The sequence below is a fragment of the Mustela nigripes genome, chromosome 16 (genome assembly GCF_022355385.1).
Source record: "Mustela nigripes isolate SB6536 chromosome 16, MUSNIG.SB6536, whole genome shotgun sequence".
Classification (NCBI taxonomy): domain Eukaryota; kingdom Metazoa; phylum Chordata; class Mammalia; order Carnivora; family Mustelidae; genus Mustela; species Mustela nigripes.
This window is the reverse complement of record NC_081572.1, coordinates 25054135-25068873: the sequence shown is the minus strand read 5'-3', so window position 1 is coordinate 25068873 and position 14739 is coordinate 25054135. Positions and strand designations below refer to the sequence as shown.

Genomic DNA, 14739 nt, shown 5'->3' with positions numbered 1-14739 from the left:
TGAGGACAGCAGCAACTATTTATTCGGGGGATCCTGACCCCAGACACCCTCACCTCCCCTGCCGCCATTTCTCTGTTTGTTCCAAGCCTGGGGGCCCTCAGGCCAGGAGCCCGAATCCCCAGGAAGGATGTGGCTGTGGGTCCGCGGCTCCATGCGTGTGGGGAGAGGAGGAGGAGGAGGCTGGGCCTGGAACTGGAACAGCAGAGGGAGGGCTGAGGGACCGTGATGGGGCTCCTGCCTCCCCAGCCAGCCCTCCAACCCCAAGTGCTGGGCCCTGGGGGACATAGCCCTGGACCTGCTGAGCAACCCCCACACCCCCAGCTCCTTCAGAGGAGCAGGCAAGGCTGTGTGCCCCGTCCCTTGACTTCCCTGCCCACCACTATCTACCCCAGCCGCGAGTCAGAAGCCACCTTGTCCCCAGAAATGAGGTTGGCGTGGCCCCACCAGGCCCACCTGGTTACGCCCTCAGTGCTGGTCCAGGATGAGGGGCACCTGGGCGCTGTCCACTTGCGGAGGCAGCCGCTCGCCGGTGCGCACGTTGAACATGGGCAGCGTGGACAGTGGCCGGGGCACCTCCCGACTGGATGCCATCTGCCGCAGCTCCTCTGTGTTCCCGCGGATGGTGCAGTGGTGGACCATCTGGATGCTGGGGGCACAGGGCCGACAGAGTCATCAGCTCTGGCTCCCTGTGCCCCTGCATCTGAGACACGCTGTAGCCCTCCACTTGCTGGCATGCGTAGGGGGAGGACAAACAGGCGGGTCTTTGGTGCTGGCTCAGGGTCCAGTGACCGAGGCATAGGCTGTGGGAGCAGACAGTCTGGATTCAAAGCTGTGTGTCCCTGGCAAGGTGCTGAACCACGCTGTGCCTCAGTGTCCTCAACCGTAAAATGGGCATAATACTAGAACCTACTTCCTAGCATTGTGGTGGGAATTAAGTGAGAGAAATGTTTAGAAAAGCACCTGGTGCATGCGAAGAGCTCCCGAGATGCTCGACATGATACCCACAGTGGATCCGTATTTGAGGAGGTCACCATTTGCTGGACATTCATTCCCATGACCCTCTAGGTCCCTTCTAGCAGTTTCCTCCACTAATACTCTCTCCTGTCATTGACCATCCAGTCTTCCCTGTCTCATCCCCCTCAGAGTCTGGCAAACGTCCCCCCTCCATCTCTTCCCACCTCCTACTTCGGCTCCTGCTATTTCTGGCCAGACCCCCACGATCTCCTCTTCCGGCTCTTCCCTTGTAGCGTCCCTGGCCTTTGTACCTGGACCTCTCCCACCCGGCCCCAGGACCGGCTCTGGGACACTGACTATCTGCTCTCTGCTTTCTCCCAGACCACAACTCCCTGAGGCCAGCCCTGGGCTCTGCCCTCTGTGGGCCTGAAATCCCCAGGGCAGTCTGGAAGTCCTTCCTGAGCCCTAGTCTTTCTAGAAGACTTTCTTCTTTCTCAGAAAGCTCAGCCGCATTCTCATTTGAGATCCTCACAGCTTGCTTTCTGCTGTCCGGGGGCAAGCTTCCGTTCATTCTGAGAAGGACGGTAGCCCGGTGAAACCAAGCACAGGGATTTGCTTTGGGTCTGAGTGTGAGTTCTGCTACTCACTGCCTATGTGAACTTATGCAAGTCACTTAACTTCTCTGTGCCACTGTTTCCTCCATTGTAATGAAGTTCAGGTACAGACTGAATGAGTTAATACAGGAAACACACTTCGATGTCTTTTGATCAGCATCACAGAGATAGCTAAGTTTACAGGGAACGTGATGCCGCCATCCTTATCATCAGTGTTGTTTTATTATAGGAAGCTCACTAATGTACTTGGCCTCCAGTAAAGGGATGTTCTTCCAAGCCCCTTTACATGAGCCCACCCACACTCGTCCAACCGGGACATACTTTCCCAGGTGAGACCAACAGCAGGGACTCTTCATTACAAACTAAGAATTAGTCTCCTTGGGACGCCTGCGTGGCTCAGTCAGTTGAGCATCCAACTCTTGATTTCGACCGATTTTGACCAAGTTCATGATCTGAAGGTCCTGAGATTGAACCCTGGGTGGGGCTCCACACTCAGCCAGGAGTCGGCTTCTCTCCTTCTGCCCCTCCCCCACCAAAAAAAAATCTAAAAAAAAAGGGAGCCTGGGTGGCTCAGTCAGTTAAGTGTCGGACTTCGGCTCAAGTCATGATCTATCAAACCTGGGATGGACCCCCACATGGGGCTCCTTGCTCTGCGGGGAGCCTGCTTCTCCCTCTGCCCCCTACTGCTTGTGTTCTCTCTCTCAAATAAAGTCTTAGAAAAAAATAAAAAAGAATTAAGTTTCCTTAAAGGAGTGGGGACCCCAGGCAGAGGGAAGCTACCCTACTTGCCTCTGGCTTACTGATCAAATGAGGGAGGGGCAGTGATCCCCACCCCTGTCCGAGTCTCAGTTAACGGACACCAACACCAAGTCGAGCTTGGGATAGGAGATTAGACTCCGGGTCAGACTTTCGAGGTTCAGACTGAATGGGCCCCTGCTCTGCTCCTCGGGGCAGGGAGGGAGGGGGGCAGGACCAAGTCCTGTCTGGTTGCGGGGAGGAGGTGGAGTCCCCTAAGGCCAGGGGAGGATCAAGATGAGCTCTTGAGTCTGGAATTTGGCAAGCAGAGTAGTCCAAAACGCAATTTTCCATTCCCAGGCAAGGGGAGGCTGAGGGAGAAAGGAAGCTAGAAGCATGGGGCTGCTTCGGGCCAGAGACAGCCAGGCAGGTAATGCCCTGGCCAGGGAAGGGCCTTAGTTAGGGGGCCCCCTCCCCGCCCTGGGCCCTGCATCTGGGTCTCATTACTCTGGCGACATACACAGGTGGAAAATGCTCTGGGGATGTTTTTCCAGAGCAGGAGCCGAAGCCAGCCCCACTGCGGCCTTCCCCCACAGCCCTTCCACATCAGCACTTGGGCAGACGAACAAATAGGCAGGCATTCCTACACACACACACACACACACACACACACACACTTGCCACCTCCAACACACACAGCTCTGGAGCCCCGTCTCTTGACACACAGACCACAGAAGAGGGTCAGGCAGAGGGACTTTCTGGCCAGCAAACTCTGATACAGGCCACAGTTGTGGATAATTTGAAAAATGGTAGACATTGAACAAGCAAAATAAATAAATAAATAAATAAATAAATAAATAAAGGAATTTGTAGAAATAAATCAACTCAAAATCCAAACCAACAAGGGCTGATAGGGCACACGGTAAGCCTGCTGATGGATTCAACACTGATGGAGGAAACAGATTTTCCTGAGCGCTTCCGAGCTCCAGAACTCAGCCAGCAGAACGGGCCGTGCTCGAAATCACCGATCAGAAGAGAATTTCCACAATAGCAGAAGGTATAATTGATCAAATTTGGCATGGGCCAAAAAAATTGAGGAATAAAATGTTCCTTGAAAAACGGACATGGAAAATCACTCATTCCAAATGGGAAAAAAATTCTATCAAATAAAAATGAAAATAGGAAAAAAAAAAAAAAAAGCGCAGAGTTTTTCCATGGCTTTGTGATCAAATTGACCAAGGAATCAAACTGACCTGGGTAGAGCAAGGCATGACAGTTTGCTCACTCTGGAAAGTATTTTCCCTTAACGATTCAGAAATGTGGGTATAATTCTGATGCTAAAAATGTTCGTATTCCTCAACCTACTGGGTTGACATGGTGGCATCAAAATGGTGGGTTTAAAACTGAGGTTTCATGGGGCGCCTGGGTGGCTCAATCAGTTAAGGGTCCAACCCTCGATTTCAGCTCAGGTCATGATTTTGGGGTCCTGAGAAAGAGCCCCACGTCAGGCTCCCTGCTCAGGGCAGAGTCAGCTTGTCCTTCTCTCTTCCTCCCTCCCCGCCACTGCTTACTCTCAGTCTCTCTCTCAATAAAAAAAAAAAAAAAAAAAACTGGGGTCTCTGAGCATCCTGAAATCTGCTGGTTCTGATGCAGACATTTCTAAACACTCGCACCCGTGCTTGACACACCACGTGACCCTGCCGTCCACCCACCTGGCCTCCGCCCTCCTTCCCAAGGTACCTGGCTTGTCAGATGCCCACACTATCTGGGCACCTGCCAGGAAAGAACAATGGGACCACTGTGACCCTCATAGGATTCTGGTGACCTCACAATGTCCCCCTGAGGTCACCACCAAGGTAACCCTTGCCACCCCCTGCACCTGAGGCACAAATCTGCGGAGGCCAGCCGTGGGTGATCATCCTTGGTCTTACTTCTGGCCACCCAGGGGGAGGCTGGGGCTGGAGCCCTCCACGGGAGCCTCTGAGGGAACCAGGACCAGAGACTTGCCTCATCCACCGAAGAGCAACCCAGCGGAGACGTCCAGCCGTCACCCTGGAGGCCCTCGCACCTAGCTCCTTTCACCCGCCCCAGGGAGAGATGCAGAAAGACACTTCAGCGCCACCCCCATCTGCACCCTTGGCGGCCTCGAACCCACCGCAGGGCGTAGGCCGGCAGGCCAGCGCCTCCGGGGCCCCTAGCAAGAATGTGACTGGGCGCCGCGCCAGCCCCAAAACCCGACGGAAGCTCAGCATATCCAAGGTGATCCTGGGGGTGGTGGCGGACAAGGGCATGCACAACCGCGTGAGTCTAGCCACCCTGAAGAAGGCGGTCACCACCATGGGCTACGACATGACCCGGAACGCCTGGCGCTTCAAGCGAGTGCTCAAGGGGCTGGTGGAAAAGGGCATTCTCAAGCAGGTGACCGGCAAGGGGGCCTCGGGCTCCTTCCGTATGGGCAAGAAGTTTGCCTCCAAGTTCAAGCTCAGGGGCCAGAGACAGCGCCGATCTGGGCAGCGCCGGCCTGGGCAGCGCCAGTTGCTAATGGGCTCCCAAAGAGGGCACAAGCGGCTACACAAGGAGGGCCGCAGGGTGGCCAGAGGCCGCCGCAATTAATGACGCAGGCGAGGCAAGAAGGCAGGGGTGCCAGGCCCGCCACAGGCTCAGTGCAGTGGAAATAAAAGGAGCCTAACTTATTTCACACCTGCCTCCTGGAATCTTTGGGGCTCAAGGGAGTGAGAGTGGAAGGAGGCTGGGGACAGAGGAGGGGGTAAGGCCGTCGGGGGGTGCGAACGAAGAGTGGGATGGATTTGGGGTCAGGGCTGGAGGAATTGGGAGGACCACAGACATTAACTAGTTCAATGACCCCGTCATCTGGCAGGTGGAGGAACCTGGGGCCCAAGAGCCTCACGCGGATGGTGTGGCAGAAACCAGTCTGGAACCACACCTACTGTGTGACTCGGGAAAGTGCACGTGTGTGCATGTGTGTGCACGTGTGTGTGTGTGTGAACACAGCCTCTTCAATGGCTTCTCGAACCCTTTCCCCCAGGGTGGCCACAGGTCTGCACACTTGGCAGGGATCCCCTCCTGTGCCCCATCCCAGGTTACAGTCCTCCACGGAGACCCAGAAAATAAGAAGGCCGGGCCAGGAGAGGTCAGGCCCAGCAACCAGCCAGCCGAGACCTGGAGCTCAGAGGCCAGGTGCGGCCCCCATCAGCCCAGAGTAATGTGTGTTGCTCATGGAGGTTTGGGGGTGGGGTCTAGCTTGGCAGTCTAGGGGGGTGCTCCCACCCAGCCCCCCAGCTTTCCCCTACTCACTCCGAGGTGGCCAGGTCTCTCTTCAGCCTGTGGAAAGCCAAGGGAGGGGGATTAGCTATTACCCATAACACCCCCCCCCTGGTGACAGGCTAGGCAAGAGGTCCCCATCTACTTCCTGGCTGAGGACCCCACTCCCTGAGGGCTCCCCAGGCAGCACAGCGGCCACAAGGAGCCCTGTGGGGATGAGCCACAGTGCCCTCCCTGCCCTCTCTCCCCCACACTCACTGTCCCTCCCGCCGGCAGCACATGATGTAAGCCAGCAACGCAGTGAGCAGCAAAGCCACCAGCAGGGGCACCAGGAGGGTGACCAGGGCGTCGGTGAGGAAGTCTCGGTCCGTGGCCTCAGTCGGTGGACAGAAGAACGGGTCATGCTCCAGAATCCCATCACCTGGGGTGGGCACTTCATCGGCGGGCTCTGGCACTGACTTATCCACCTGCTCAGAGAGCCCAGGGCTCACCGAGGAGCCGTCGGCTAGACACAGAGACCCCCGGGGGATGGGGCACGACCACAGGGTTTCCTCCTGCCTGTCTCCCCCTGCTTGGGTGAGCTCAAAGGACAGGTTTTGGACTAGGAACCGGGAGAGAAGGGCGAGGAGAGGCAGGTCCGTACAATGGTTAAGGCACATCTCTGGGGCCCGACTGCCTGGGTTTGAATCCTCATTCCGACAAGGGCTGTGCTGGATGACTTCCCTCCAGGTGCCTCCTTTCCCTCACGTGGAAAGGCAGAATGCTGATGGTGGCCCCTATCTCTGGGGTGGGGGCAAGTGTAAAGCATGTTGATTGGCTAGAGCCCAGCACACAGCACGTGCTCAGGGACGTTGTTGAGGATCAGTCCTTGCCTCACTGTGGGTCAATTATCAGGAACAGAGTATTCCAGGGGCTCCCAACCCGGGGAGTCAGGGTCTCTACGGACCCCAAGAAATTGTGCTCAGTATTCCCAAGAGCTGTAGTGAGTATCTTTGGTTTAGAACTTGGGGTAGAGGGGTGCCTGGGTGGCTCAGTGGGTTAAAGCCTCTGCCTTCAGCTCCGCGCATGATCTCAGGGTCCTGGGATCAAGCCCCACATCTGGCTCTCTGCTCAGCAGGGAGCCTGCTTCCCCGCTCTCTCACTCTGCCTGCCTCTCTACCTACTTGTGATCTCTGTCGGTCAAATAAATAAATAAAAATCTTAAAAAAAAAAAAAAAAAAAACTTGGGGTAGAGCTATCTGTTTATTATTGCAGGCAGATTTGCTAGGTGACACCTTAGAAGGAAGCAGACAGAGATGTCCCAAAGAGTCCCCTAGTGGGAAAAGGGTTTTTGGAACTGCCCCATTGGGGTGATTGTTCTAGTGGTTGGGTTGGGCGCATAGGAGACTTCTGGACCCCAGGATCGCTTTTCTGGATTATGGACTCTGTCACCCTCTTGTGGGGTGAGGTGGAACTTCAGCGCGCGCGCGCGCGCGCAAGCACAGAAAGAAACAGGAACAGAGAGATGTGGTGGAAACGGGGCTAGAGAGGAGACTGTGATGGGGATCATGACCCATTCCCACCTCCGGACCCAGGGTCCCTTCTCACCAGGGACACATTGCACCAGTCAACGCGGAAGTGAGGCGCCAAGGTGTCATAGCAGGACAGAAGTGGAGGCTGACCCTGGGCACAGCGAGCGTGGCTGTCTGGAGATGCCACCATCTTCAGGCAAGTGGAGAAGGGTGAGGTAGAGCCCACCTTGATGTAAACCCTGGGCCCGGACAGAAGCCACAGTTAGCATTTGGGGCAGGGGGAGGGCTGGACACAGGAGATTTGGGGATGCAGGACCACCTTGAGACCTGGGTTATGGCGAGAGCACACAGAGCACCCTATTCTTCTGGGGAGCCTTATACTCCTAGGAATGTCTTTTGATAGCTGGGTCTTTTATGTTCTCGTGGGCTATCAGGGAGTCTAGACTTCAATGTAATTAGGGTTTGGGCCCAGGAAGGGTAAGAAGATGAAGGGGTGTGGCTGGAGGGAAGCTGACGGTGATGTGAAACTGGGAGATCCACGCGGGTATATGAAGGTGCAAGATGGTGCTCCATGACCATCCCTCCGGAAGGCCAGCTTTCGCTACCTCCTCCAGGAAGTCCTCCTGGGTTGCAACTTACCCTTCCTTGCGACCCTCAATAGGAAGGGGGACGCGGCCCCCACGGTCCAAGGCGGAGGTAATGTTGAGTAGCTGGAGCTCCCCCGGCTGCCAGAGCCCTCCCAAGGCTGTGAGGAAGCGACTGGCAGGCGTTGAAGGCAGCACCTCCTCCACATCGTGGCTGCATACGAGGAACTCAGCTTGGTATGGCAGCAGGGGGCCTGTAAAGACCAGGTTGGCACTTGAAACCGCACAGACCCTCCCCAGCCCTCCCCCACTCAATCTCCTCCGTCATGCCCCTCCTCCTCAGTCATGCCCCCTCAGACTCCTCCCTTCCTCCCTAACTTCCCATCCTTCACAGGCCTCAAACGCCCTTCCCACAACCTCAGCAACTCCCCAAGGCCCCACAGACCATGGGCAGAATGGCTGAGAAGACAGCTCTGGAGCCCTTCCAGGAGCCCCTGCTCCTACTGCTCCCCAAGTGTCTCCACACCCCCGTCCCTCCTTCCAAGGGAACCCCCCCGCAAGACTGGCATTGGCGGGGTGGAGGTGGGGCAGGGGTTCGGCAGGGCTGACTGTACCTTCTGGATCCCCAATCAGCAGCACCAGCCTCTGCCGGGTGGTGTCAAAGCTGTCCCGATTGTAGGCTGTGACCTGGGGCAGGGGGGTGGAGGATGAAAAGAGGGCTGAGGGAGGGGGCGAGTGAGGAAGCGTGGGGGGCACTGAAACACCCTCAAATCAGAGCATCTAAATTATGTAAATGAACATGCACAGATGTCCACAGGGGGCACAGCCCATTGGGGTCCTTGCCGGTACCTCGATGACCTGGCGCCCACGATCTTCAGGGGTGGGGGTGCCGTAGAGGAAGCCAGGCTGGCGGGGGCTGCGCTGGGTGTAGCGGAGCCACCGGGGCAGGTCTGGGTGTCCCTGGAGGTGGGCGTGGTAGGTGACAGGGGTGGTGGGGGGGACATCTGGTGGAAGGGAGGAGAGGGAATGGGAGAAGTGACAGGAGCCTTCACCGGCCCCTGGCCGGGCCTCTCCAGCCCACCAGTGCCCTCCAAGCCCCTCTCACCGGTGTGCTCGGGATGACGCAGGGCCGCTTCCTGGTCCAGGGTGTGCACGAAGACGCGGCCCACAAGAGGCTGCAGGGTGGTCTGCGGGGCCTCCGCATCCCCCAGCCCTGCCAGGAGAACTGTGGGGACCCCATATCCCCCAAAGACACACATCAGCCTTAGTCCTGGGCAGGGGAGAAGCTCCCAGTGCCCCTAAGAGACGGAGGGCTCCCAGGAAAGGACGTTGGTGGGGTCCTAGCTATGCCACACACACCGGGATCAGTGACAAGTCCCAGACATTTCTGTCACTTCCCATTCATGGGAATTCCCTCCCCCAGTCCACATTTTAGGCTCCCTTTGAGGGGTCACACTGGGCAGGGGCTGCGGTCTGGCTGAGAGGGGTGTGGGCGTGTCGGGGGTAGATGCGGGTTATGGGCACTTGTGAAGGAACTCGAAGAATGCGGGTGTCAGGGGCGCCCGGGAGGCTCAGTCAGTTAAGCGTTGGACCCTTGATTTCAGTTCAGGTCTCAGGGTCTTGAGATCGAGCCCGCTTAGGGTGCTCTGTCTTCTTCTCCCTCTACTCCTCCCCACTGCCCCACAAGCGCTTTGTCACTCTCCCTGCTCTCGCTCTCAGAAAATAAACAAATAAATAGAAATTTTTAAAAAAGAACGCAGAGCATCTGGAAGGCTGGAGGGGAGGGGGAGAGGGAAGGGACTTTTGAAGGAGGTGGGTGGCCATTCTGGTACTCTCTCCCAACTTCCCTAACACACAGCGGGGAAGGCGCCCACAGTAGAAGCCAATAAATGCTGAGCAAAAGGGATCCTAAGCCCCAGGGAAAGGACCTGCCCCAGCGGGGGCCCCCACACCCTCCCAAGGCCAAATTTAGCCTGGGCCTAGAAAGAAGGCCGACCAGCCAGCCCATTAAAGGGCCAACTACACTCTGGGCCTGTGGTCAGGCCCACCTCGGTCTAGGACGCCCAACCCTTCTGAGCTCTCTGAAGCTCTCTGTGCCCCCCACATCCCAGAGCCCTGCTCCCAGCCCCACTTCCCTGGACCTCCTGCTGGACACAGCATGAGCACCCCAAGGTCCTTCTGGTCCCTGGCCCCAGACCCCTCCCCTGAGCTACCTCTGTCTTTCCACCTCTTTCCACTCGGACATCCCGTCCCTTCGTCCTGAGCCTCGCCCAGAAGAACGCCACAACTTGCCTGCAAGAAGAATCCAGATTAGAGCGGCTGCCATGACTGCCCCAGCCTGCCGGCCCCTGTGAGTGACAGAGACAGGAGCAGGGGAGGAGGAGAGAGGGAGGGAGGGAGAGTGGGAGGGAGAGCCGCTGGGGGAGGTGTCCCAGAGCAGCGGGCCCCAGCTTCTGCCAGGGGGTCCCTCCCCATCCCCACCTAAGCAGGCACTGAATCCAGGTTGAACACTCTCCTCTTAGGACACTATCCCTCCAGGGATCCCCTCCCTGTGGCCTGAGAACATTCTCTAAACCACCAATCCGAAAACCTTAGTCCTCCCTGGAAACACTCAGGGCTCCCCTTGCCCTGAGGCCCCAGCTCTTGATGGCTTTTAGACCGTGCCTGGGCCTGGCCATCCGGTCCAGAATCCCCGCCTCTCACCCCTGCCAACCACACACACACACACACACACACACTCTCTCTCTCTCTCTCTCTCTACCCCAGGCTTCTGCCCAGCATCAATCTGCTGCTGCCCCCTCCACCACCGTCACTAAGTCCTTTGCACAAGCTGTTCCCGCTGCTTGCAGTTCCTTTCCTGCCCTCATCAGACCAGCCAACGGCCACGTACCTGGCAAGACTCGACACAGGCCTCCTCTCCTCCCTGCAGGCGCTCTGTGCTGCCTTCCTCTGCTAGGCCCAGCTGGGTGCCCGCTGGGCCCCGGGTACAGCACTGCAGGGGGTAGGGGAGACTAGAATCTTTTTATCTCCGTATGCCCGGACCTGGCATGGGGCCTGGCAACCAGCAGGTATGGGGGGGACAGCACGCCGAACAGCAAGGTGCCCATTCACCCAGCCCTGACCCCCAGAGTAGACACCCCCAGCACGTACCCCAAGTCTGGGAAGAGAGAGAGAGAGTCCTGGGCAGGACTAGCCAGGTAGAGCCGGGGGAGTGGAGGAGGCGGCACAGGCTTGGAGACCTGCCAACTGGACATGAACCTTACCTTGACCCCTCACTGGAGACCTGGCCTTGGAAAACTTCATTTGCCCTCTCTAGGCTCTGTTCCCACAACTATAACCTAGAACGATAGTGCTCACCTCTCGGTGTGCTTGTGATGAAGCCACAACCTCATGAACTCAGTGCGTGCTTAGAGAGCAGCCCCTATTGGCAGGGGTGGGGTGGACGGGGTTGGGGTGGGGACAGACACGTGCCCCACGGGAGTGTGCACGCGGATGGGTACTGCCGGCTAACCCCCCCCCTCTGCCGCCCTGCACCAGGCTTGGATACACGGATACACATACACGGATGGACTGTAACTCCTTCCATCCCCGCAGCTGTTCCCAGGAGGGCTTTCATCCCCATTTTCAGACAAGAAGAATGAGGTACCAGCTCTTCATGACCCCCCACCCCACAGGGCCGTACAACCAAACAGCTGAGGCTCGTGGCCTGGCTGCAGGGGGCACCCTGTCACCCTCCATCTTGCCTCAGTCAACGATCTGGGTCCAGGTGTGAAGAGGATGGCATGCCCTTCTCTCTGGGGGCTTCGAACTCAGAGCCAGCAGAGGGTACTCTCCCTAGATGTCTTGAGGAGGAGGTGGGGACCCAGGGGTGCCTCCTGGGTCCAGAATTCCTGGTGTGTGCAGGAGTCTCCCTCCTGGGCATCTCCATCTCCCCCCACCATACCCATTGCCCCACACAGGGGCGCCTGGAACCAGTTCTGGTCAGAACTGAGGGCCACGGCACGGCGTTGGCCTGCCAACTGGAATGACTAGGGTGCAGGTTTTTCTCTCTTCCTGCCTGACCGTCCCACCCATCCCTGGAGAGCCACCAGATTCCACAGTCAGCATCCACTCAGGCTCTCAGACAGGGCAGGGTTTGTCAGTCCTCAGCCCCTCAGCGGCCCCTCGCCTGCTCTTTTCTGGAGCCCCCCACTCACACTTTCAGCTGTCCTGAAGTAGCTGTGTCTGAATGCAGTGCCACCAGGCCCCCAGAGGTCAGTTTCCTTACGGATCCTTCTCGCCTTCTCCCAACCAAGGACTGTGCCAGGAGCCAGCCAGAAGTCCCCTGTGGCCAACCAGAGGACCTCAGAGCTGTCTGGATTGCAAGCTACTGCTAGAATTCTCAGCGTTTCTGTTCCCTGGGGCCTGAGCATAGAGAGAGGGGTCACAGGGTCCTTAAACTTCTTAGTTTGCAAATTTTATTTTATTTTAAGTAGGCTCTACACCGAGTGTGGAGCCCAGTGGGGGCCTTGGACTCTTGACCCTGAGATCAAGACCTGAGCTGAGATGGAGAGTCAGACACTTAACTGATTGAGCCATCGTGGTGCCCCTTAGTTTGCAAAATTTAAACAAAAATCTACAGAATAGGGGCGCCTGGGTGGCTCAGTGGGTTAAAGCCTCTGCCTTTGGCTCCAGTCATGATCTCAGGGTTCTGGGATCAAGCCCCGCATCAGGCTCTCTGCTCAGCAGGGAGCCTGTTCCCCCCCCCCCTTCTCTCTCTGCCTACTTGTGATCTCTGCCTGTCAAATAAATAAATAAAATCTTTTTTTAAAAAAGTCTACAGAATAAAAGAATGAAAGCTCCATATATCTACCCTCCAGCTTCAACTGTCAGCGACTTATGGCCAATCTCCTGTCACCTGTGCTCCCCCAACTCTCCCTCCTGTTTCATTTCCTCTGTCAATATTTTAGCATGTATTTTTGAAAGATGATGACTTTTATTTTTATTATTTTAATAGAATGACTCTTCTTTAAACAATCACAATTGTTATACTTCGTATATTAGTATACCTTAAAGTTAATGATAATTCCTTGATATCAGACCTATAGTGTTCAGATTTCCAATTTCTCATGAATGTCTTTTTTTTTAACAGTGTATTTGTTTGAATCATGATCCAAATAGAGCACACACACCGAAACTGACTGATGTGTCTCCTTTAAATCTCTTTAAGTCCATAGGTTCCCCATCCAAACCTCTCTCTCTCTTTTTCCTTGAGAGAACCAGGCCATTTGCTGTGCTGTTTTCCAGTCTGGGTTTTGCTGATTGCATCTCTAGGGTGTTCTTTAACACATCTCTCTGACCTCTGTACTTCCTGTAAATTGTATTTCCTGTACATTGTTTTTTCCTGTAAATTGTATTTGGATTCAAAGTCCTGATCAGGTATAGGTTCTATTTTCCTTGGCAAGACCACTTCACAGATGGTGGGATTGCTTCTTCCATCCAGAAGTACAGGAACTGTGATGCTCTGTGCCTCATCCGTCAGTCCCCCGCCCCCCACCCTGCAAATGGTGATACTCACATCCAATCACTCCTTCCTTTATTAGTCAGAATAATTCTCAACACAGAAACTGTGCCTCGCTTACTAGTTGGTTACTGAGTGTCGTAGCTCCTATGGAAAAAGATAGGATAAATACTCGATTCTGTTCCTATATTTGCCAATTTCGAAATAATGAATTGATTCTCCAGCATCCCTCAAACCTCAGCCCGTTAGCTTTTCAAAAACAGTAGCCTAATTATGAATTTATGGCTTTAGGCATATTTGATTGCTTCAGTCTTTTGTGACAAGAGTCCCCTCCTGGTCCTTGGACTGTCCCTTCTTGAGCTCCTGAGGTGGCCCTCACCTGTCAGAGCATCCGTCTGGGGGGACAGGTGGGTCAGGTCTATGCCTCTCCACACCTGTTTCCCCAGCTCTCTGCCGGATCTCCGCTTGTCAGTGTCCCGATTTAATTCCTCTGGTCCTTTGTCTCTGGCTCTCCCCATCTCAGTGAAAATCTTCTGAATGAATGAAAGATTGAATGAATGCCTCATCTCCCCAACTCTTTCCTTCCACTTCTGTCTTTATGAACCTCTTGATTTCTGAGGACCATATTTTCTTCATCTGCATCTACAACGGGGGATTATATGTTGTCATAAGGGACAAAGGAAAGGGATTCTCATCATTGTGATCTGATTGTCGCATCTGCCTCCCAGACTCCACCCCCATCTTCCTCCCCCTCCTCTTCGCCGCCCCCCAGCGCCTCAACAAAGGATGCGATCTGTCAGTTAGCCACGAGAGGGCGCGTTCGCGGCCGCAGCTTGGACCTGCGCCTGCGCAATACTGGGGCAGAGCGGGGACAGGGCGGGAGTCGGGTTGGGGGGCGGGAGCGCTCCGCCCCGGGTTGGGGTTGCGCGTCAGGAGTGTTTGCTGAGCACTGCAGCTAGAGGGGGCGACGCAGGAGGAAGCCCACGGCCCCGAGCCTGACTTCGTCCTCCCCTTCCGGGTCCAGAGGATGTTTTCCCAAGCCGGGAGGCGATCCGCCTAGCTGCGGGGGGAGGGGGGGGGACTGGACACTGCCCTTTTTCCCACCATCCCCATCATTTGTATCAACCCTCCGACTTCCAAGGACATGTCCCTATTTCTCCACTCTTCGCGACCTTTGGGGGCACGAGTCTGAGGACCTAAATGTACCCAGATTCCTCCTCCCTTTTTTTGTTTTTTTTTTTTTAATCTTTGGCCTTCAGCCCTCAAAGAGGTTCCTTGAGCCTTGTGACCGCCCAGAGCCATCAATCCTGAGTCTGAGAATACCAGACACCATCCCTAGCCAAACTTTGTAGCTTAGGGGAGAAACAGAGAAAGGGAGGGACTGTCAAAGAGCTCACAGCACAGTGTTCTGCCCAGCTAGATCTCTGGACAAGGAGGAGAGACACTCCCGCTCTGTAAAGTGGGGGTAATAAGGATCAATGAGATAGTGAAAGCGAAAGTGCTTTGTAAATTGTAAAGCTCTGGAGAGAGTAAGGGGTCTTTTATTTATTTACAACTGA

The 14739-nt window shown here is 55.8% G+C and overlaps 2 protein-coding genes and 2 long non-coding RNA genes across 6 annotated transcripts; 3 read left to right on the top strand and 1 right to left on the bottom strand.

Moving 5' to 3' along the window:
* Positions 1–10998, bottom strand: SGCA (sarcoglycan alpha). Of its 3 annotated transcripts, none has more exons than XM_059379212.1 (11): positions 10944–10998; positions 10571–10672; positions 9908–9972; positions 8786–8905; positions 8295–8367; positions 7736–7934; positions 7173–7335; positions 5844–6052; positions 5619–5645; positions 454–646; positions 1–192 (listed from the first exon to the last, which is right to left on the bottom strand). In XM_059379212.1, the coding sequence occupies exons 1-10, from the start codon at positions 10981–10983 to the stop codon at positions 466–468; spliced, it is 1179 nt and encodes a 392-aa protein (XP_059235195.1). In that variant the 5' UTR covers positions 10984–10998; the 3' UTR covers positions 1–192; positions 454–465. The 3 variants fall into 3 exon arrangements, with proteins under 3 accessions (XP_059235195.1, XP_059235196.1, XP_059235197.1); XM_059379213.1 differs by lacking the exons at positions 9908–9972; positions 10944–10998 and adding exons at positions 8530–8684; positions 9973–10028 and having other exon boundaries at positions 10571–10660; XM_059379214.1 differs by lacking the exons at positions 9908–9972; positions 10571–10672; positions 10944–10998 and adding an exon at positions 9973–10033.
* LOC132004237 (spermatid-specific linker histone H1-like protein) lies at positions 4230–4916 on the top strand. The gene has a single exon (XM_059380462.1). The coding sequence runs from the start codon at positions 4401–4403 to the stop codon at positions 4914–4916; it is 516 nt and encodes a 171-aa protein (XP_059236445.1). The 5' UTR covers positions 4230–4400.
* On the top strand, positions 7892–10563 carry LOC132003625 (uncharacterized). The gene is made up of 3 exons (XR_009400254.1): positions 7892–7947; positions 9945–10030; positions 10447–10563. It is a non-coding gene; the product is annotated as an uncharacterized LOC132003625 (long non-coding RNA).
* Positions 10663–12836, top strand: LOC132003626 (uncharacterized). The gene is made up of 3 exons (XR_009400255.1): positions 10663–10748; positions 11218–11322; positions 11976–12836. It is a non-coding gene; the product is annotated as an uncharacterized LOC132003626 (long non-coding RNA).
* The last annotated feature ends 1903 nt before the right edge of the window (positions 12837–14739 follow it).

Bases quoted from the DNA above. Each gene is read 5' to 3' on its own strand.
- SGCA (XM_059379212.1), bottom strand. From the start codon at position 10,983: ATGAAGTTTTCCAAGGCCAGGTCTCCAGTGAGGGGTCAAG. The intron at 5,646-5,843 runs GTGAGTGTGGGG...GGCTTTCCACAG, and splicing joins TGCTGCCGGCGGGAGGGACA to GCTGAAGAGAGACCTGGCCA. The intron at 647-5,618 runs GTGAGTAGGGGA...CTGTGCCCCCAG, and splicing joins AGAGACCTGGCCACCTCGGA to CATCCAGATGGTCCACCACT.
- LOC132004237 (XM_059380462.1), top strand. From the start codon at position 4,401: ATGCAGAAAGACACTTCAGCGCCACCCCCATCTGCACCCTTGGCGGCC.